The sequence below is a fragment of the Arachis duranensis genome, chromosome 5 (assembly GCF_000817695.3).
Source record: "Arachis duranensis cultivar V14167 chromosome 5, aradu.V14167.gnm2.J7QH, whole genome shotgun sequence".
NCBI lineage: Eukaryota > Viridiplantae > Streptophyta > Magnoliopsida > Fabales > Fabaceae > Arachis > Arachis duranensis.
This window is the reverse complement of record NC_029776.3, coordinates 88,723,474-88,729,742: the sequence shown is the minus strand read 5'-3', so window position 1 is coordinate 88,729,742 and position 6,269 is coordinate 88,723,474. Positions and strand designations below refer to the sequence as shown.

Below are 6,269 nucleotides of genomic sequence, written 5' to 3'. Positions count from 1 at the left end.
TACGATAAATTAATAATATCAACTAATTGATTTGATTAGATATTTAAATATCACATAATTTATTATAATTTATATAAATCAATTATTATCAATTACTTTAATCATTACTTTATAAGACGCATAACAAAATAGATTATTTATTATTTATTCTAATTGAATGTAATAAAATAATAAATACATATTAAATCAGTTAAAAAAATTACTTTCTCCTATATAATTTATTAGAGATGTTTTTATATAAAATTAATAATTAAAAATTATTAAATATTATTAAATTATCAATTGTATGTCAGTTTTTATCATCTTATTACATATACATAATTAATAACCATGATATTTAGTAGAAAAAAAGATATTATAATGATATTAATAAAAATAAAAAAAAATATTCAAAGACAAAATATTAATGATATTATATGGATATAAGAGATTAATTTGTATTATATATATTAAAATATAAATATATATTAAAAATAAGTTAATCAATATATATATAAATATATATAAAATGATTAATTTAGTGTTGTAAATATAATATTTTGAAATATTATAATTATCTAAAAATTCATACTTATATTTGACTTTCGTAAATAATAATAGAAAGAAAAGATATGGGAATAATGAATGTAATTTAATAGAATAAATTATTATACGAGAATCATGGTAAGAGTTTATAACGTGAATAATAAATTATCTTGATGGATCTTCTTATTCTCGAACATATAAATACCTAAAGTCTCCTAATCGTGGTTCTTCATATTTTTTCGAAGGTGGTTTTTGTTTTACCTTTTTTATTTCTTTGTCCTAAACAATTTCACAAACTATAATAATAGCTGCATACGAAGTTGTTTATTTTACTCTTCGATTCTCATCACCATCTTCTCTTCTTCTTCTTTTTCTTCTTTGGTTTCAGGCTTATATTTAACGTTGTTGTTTCGGCAACATTCTAATAGAAAAGAGGTCATTTCTTACGATTCTCAATGCTTACCTAACACATAACAATATTTATAAATTAATGTTATGATATTAATCAATTTTTGGTCAAGTCAATCATCCTATTGTATTTGTGACCAATAATATATATGTATGTGCTGATAAATTTTTTTCTCTTTTTCATTTTTTTCCTCAACAAATATTTTTTCTTTAATTATTTGTATTTGAATCTCTGTCTCGTGTGCTCTATTGTTACCAGCGAAAATGAGGAGCATTTTATTTATCAGCAAATAATATAACGAAGATGCAAAAAAATGCAACATTATTATTTTAGATTGATTCAACTGAACGATTGGCTTTTAGTCTTTTTATGGTGTTACCTTTTTTCTGCGGTTGGATCATCCCGTTTCTTTTTTTTCTTTCTTTGCTTTTGACAACACATCACAACGCATATATATTTCTGTATGTTTTACTTTGCTACAGATTATTTCATCGGATTTATTAAATGCTACATATATATATATATATATATTATAACAATGATTCAAGCACAACTATTCACTTCACTTAATATACTAAAACTAGGTTTTCTCCCAACTAATAAAAGTAAGGTGTCAATTCCTCATAAATTTATTTTTCTATCAAAATAGATGTACTATTTTTTCTTCTAAATTTATTTTAAAAAATATCTTTATTATAATTAACATTTAAATAATAATGCATAATTATACTAATTTAGGAAAATATCTTTATTATATAGTTATATAAAATTAATATTTAATGTATTATTAAACTATTTATCAATTATCAATTAAAAATATTTTTAATAATTTTAATGAATAAAGGATTAAGATATCAATAATTAAAAATAAAAAAATAAACATAAATTTATAATTTTAATTACCATAAATATGATACTAACGTTAATAGTGGTAAATTGATATTAATATCAATAATTAATTTCTAAAATTATTTTTGTACTACTAAAGGCTATATATAGTGCTTCTTTTGCGATTCGTAAGTCTAAATCTAAGAGGCAAAGTATTTTTTTTCTAATTTGTTATTCTTCTTTGATTGAGCAATTGTTTCCAAGTTCAGTTTATAAATAAAGTTTAATTTTGATGCACTGATAGAGTAAAGCGTTTTACACAGTCGTGCAATCATATCCGTTCTTTTAGATGATCATTCTCGCGGTCAATGTGAAAAATAGTTATTTTTAGTGATATGTCATTACGTAATTGGATGCACATGTAAAACTACTTTACATTGTTAGTGCATCAAAATTAAATTTTTATAAATCTTTGTAGTTCATATGTTAAGTTAATTTTATAAGTATACAATTCCACGTGTCAAAGACAATTCTTTTTAATAGCTTTGTAGATACTAATAGTTTTTATATTTAATTTGTTTTGCAATACGATAAAATTCATTGTTCAATTAAGAATTATTTGATAAAAATGTTTGAAAATGAATTGGTAGAAATGAAGGTCTATTTCTTCTCAAATTTTGAGATTGATGAATCAAGTAAAATATATCTTCCGACTGCACACACGTGCAAAATATCTTTTAAGAATGAGTCATGTATAGTACATACGGCCGACAATCGTAAAATTTCGAATGATACATTTTAATTCGCTTGCCCATGCTGATATACTGAAACTAACAAATGAATGATTCTACTTATTTGATACGTAGTTAATTTATATTAATCCACACAAAACTGTTTTCCTTTTAATTTTAAGTTTCGTCAAGAAATTGTATAATAGCATCATTTTATTGATAACAAAAATTTTAACAGTATATTTATAAAAATATTTGAAATTGTATTATGACTTTTTTTAAAGCTATATCCTTTTATTAATATACTACTATTAGTTTTATCGTTTAACATAAAATAAATGAGTAAATTCTCTTTATTTTATACACATACAAAGTTATAATTCCTTATATTATTCACTCATTTGTCCTTAATTTGGTACTTTTAATTCAATTTTTTATTCAATTAGATGTTATTAGATTCTTGACTAGAAAAGAAAAATTTATATCATGGACAAAAATAGAAAGAAATGACTAATACATTGTGATTGATCTTCATGATTTGTGGTATGTAAAATTTTAATATTTTAATATGAAAAATATCTTTTGGTAATAATTATGTGTTGTGGTGCAAAATTTTTTTTATGTATTACTACTTATTTCTTTTAATTCTCGCTTTCGTTCAAAAATGAGAAAAAAATAAGATGCCCGCTGTGGGATCAATTTATAATCTAATTACTTGATTATCTATATAATCACCAAACAACCGAATACATAATTATTCTCTAATTTACAAAATTTAACAAAAGCATTGGTAAACATATTGATTTAGCATTTATTTATATATTTTATTTATTTTTGTTATATTTAATTTATAATCATATTATATCTATTTTTATCAATATATTTTTTTAAAAAATACCATTAATATTAGTACATGGTGTAATAAATAAATTGAATGATAGAAACACATAATTATATTTTTTTTCAGTCAAGACTTAATAAAATACTGTAATTTAGACTTGCAATATTAGTATATTAATAGTGAAGTAGAAAAAAATATAATATCATATAAATTTTTTTTAAATCATAATTGTAATTTATGATTGAAATCATAATTTAAATATTTTAAATGGGATTATTTTATTTAGAGAATTCATAATTCAAACATAATTTTTATACATTTAATAGTTACATTTAAATTAATACACTTAATACCATATTAAAAAAAGAACAATGTACATTATATTATTTATTTATTAATTAAATTATTACAATTTAAATTAATTTTAATAGATTAATTTAAAATTATAATTTCAATCTCATCACGTGCATGGCACGGGTTATTATACTTATTTTATTTAATATTTAATTAAACCGGGTTGAATTTCGATTGAACTCCAGTCGAACCATTAAACTAATGAACCAATCATTCTACCGGTTTTTTGACCGGTCCGATTCTCAACCTTGGTTTATCCACACTAAAATAAACTGAAACGACGCCGTTTAACTTTATCTTTTTTCTTGTTACTTGTTTGGGTTCAGTGAAGTGAAACGCTGTGAAGAAGGGAAAAAATGGCTTCTTCTTCTTCTTCGATGTGCGCTTCTTACTCTTCAGTAATCTCGAGACCTTTTTATAATTCTCAACCGCAATTCGCGTTCTTCTGTAACGGGAAACTCGGTTCGGTTCCCGATTCGGGTGGGCGGTTCAGGTGTATGGCTGGTCAAACCGGATTCTTCACGAAGCTTGGGAGGCTAATAAAGGAGAAGGCGAAGAGCGACGTTGAGAAGATATTCTCCGGCGGGTTCACGAAGACGCGGAAAAACCTCGCCGTCATCGACGAGCTTCTTCTCTATTGGAATCTCTCCGACACCGATCGAGTACTCGACGAGCTCGAAGAGGTTTAGCTTCTTACGAAATTGAAAAGCTCCTAAAATAATAAAATGCGTAATGCAATGTTATTTGAAAAAGAAAATGGTTTTTTATTATTTACTATTTAAGTTTATGATTTGATGTGTTCATTTTGTGTTCAGGCTCTTTTGGTGTCTGATTTTGGACCAAAAATCACTATTAAGATAGTGGAGAATTTGCGTGAGGATATATTGTCAGGGAAGCTCAAATCAGGCACTGAGATAAAGGTATCATTTCAATCAGCACACACACTCTGATAGAAGAAAATCCTTGCACTTTGATCATTTTATCTATCTTACTTAATATACCAGGGAATTTCAAATTTTGTGACATGAAATATGTTATGCATGGATTTGAATGGCTTTAGGAAGCACTGAAACAGAATGTCTTGGATTTGTTGACGACTAAGGGGAGTAAAACTGAACTTCAACTTGGATTCAGGTGAGAGGGCTATTTAACTTTTGATTTTGACATTGTTATGAGACAGCAATTTTTATTAGTTGCCAATTTTGTGCTTTATATTGGATTAATTTGTTATCTTCAGGAAGCCAGCTGTAATAATGATAGTTGGTGTTAATGGTGGTGGAAAGACAACATCTCTGGGTAAGAAAAAGACTTAAGAAATTGACCCTATTATTTGCCTTGTAATGAAACCAAAAATTGCTATGAAACACAATTTTCTTTTATCTTTCTCTCCTATGAACAAACTTATAATCTAAAAGTTTATTGTGTTTGGTGAGGTTGGAAAAATATTAAACTTTTATGGCATAGAGTAACTAATAGGTTAAAGTTTGGTCGTTGATGCTGTTATAGTGTAACTAGTGCTTAAAAACTCCAATTCTTTTAAGATATGAAGCAGAGGCAAACAGTTTAGAAATTTAAAAGCATGCGAACATGACAGCTCTTTCATGCAGGAAAGCTGGCGTATAGACTGAAGAAAGAAGGGGCAAAGGTTAGATTATGTTACTTGAGTTTGGTTTATGCCATGACTACTTAGGATATGATGGTTAATGCTGGTTTTCTGTTTGTATCTTTAAAAATCAACCAGATACTGATGGCTGCTGGTGATACATTTAGAGCAGCTGCTGGTGATCAGCTAGAGATATGGGCTGAAAGGACTGATTGTGAGATTGTTAGGGCTGAATCAGAGAAAGCCAAAGCATCATCAGGTACAAATGAAGTTAGAGTTCACTCAATTACCACCAGATCTTCTGTTCATTCTTTTTCACATAACTTCATTTCTTACTTTATTTGATTTTATTCTTTAAAAAATTCGATTAAATTTGTTTCTTAGTCTTTATTGTTATATCTATAGTTGTTACTATATTGTATTACTTGCAGTGCTTACACAAGCTGTGAAAAAGGGAAAAGAACTAGGTTTCGATATTGTTTTATGCGATACATCTGGACGTAAGTGCGAAATTTTACAGATAGCTATTTTGTATTTTCATGAACTACTTGATTGTTTGTAATACTAACGCTGCTGATCACTTTGAATTGTCAGGTTTACACACTAATTACAGCCTAATGGAAGAATTGATTTCTTGTAAAAAGGCAGTGAGCAAAGTCGTTGCTGGTGCCCCTAATGTAAGTCCAAGTTTTTGGCAGTTACTTTTTGCTCTTTTTACACGCATTTTACTTCTGGTGATAGATGTACTTATGATTTGAAAGTGATTTCCCAAGTTTTATTCATATGAGGCTCTGAGGGTTAAGCTTTTAGACTTCCAGACAGAATTTGATGAGCCATTATAGTACTTACAATCTTTGTTAATGTACGAAAACTCTCTATATCTGTATTTTCTTACAATCTGTGTTTCATCTAAATAACTTCTTTATCCCTGTTCAACAAGATTGTGCGCTTTTGACATTTTTAATTCCTCATGGGCTG

The 6,269-nt window shown here is 26.7% G+C and overlaps 1 protein-coding gene across 3 annotated transcripts in view; it reads left to right on the top strand.

Moving 5' to 3' along the window:
• Positions 1 to 3,993: 3,993 nt before the first annotated feature.
• LOC107490304 (cell division protein FtsY homolog, chloroplastic) overlaps positions 3,994 to 6,269 on the top strand; it is a 3,762-nt gene continuing 1,486 nt past the window's right edge. For 2 of the 3 annotated variants that reach the window (XM_021143015.2, XM_052262181.1), the window contains exons 1-8: positions 3,994 to 4,371; positions 4,504 to 4,608; positions 4,749 to 4,822; positions 4,926 to 4,984; positions 5,296 to 5,333; positions 5,430 to 5,550; positions 5,723 to 5,791; positions 5,886 to 5,968. In XM_021143015.2, coding sequence (XP_020998674.1) covers positions 4,045 to 4,371; positions 4,504 to 4,608; positions 4,749 to 4,822; positions 4,926 to 4,984; positions 5,296 to 5,333; positions 5,430 to 5,550; positions 5,723 to 5,791; positions 5,886 to 5,968 — 876 coding nt within the window. In that variant the 5' untranslated portion in view covers positions 3,994 to 4,044. The remainder of the gene's footprint in view (positions 4,372 to 4,503; positions 4,609 to 4,748; positions 4,823 to 4,925; positions 4,985 to 5,295; positions 5,334 to 5,429; positions 5,551 to 5,722; positions 5,792 to 5,885; positions 5,969 to 6,269) is intronic. The other variant, XM_016111079.3, reaches the window with a different exon arrangement.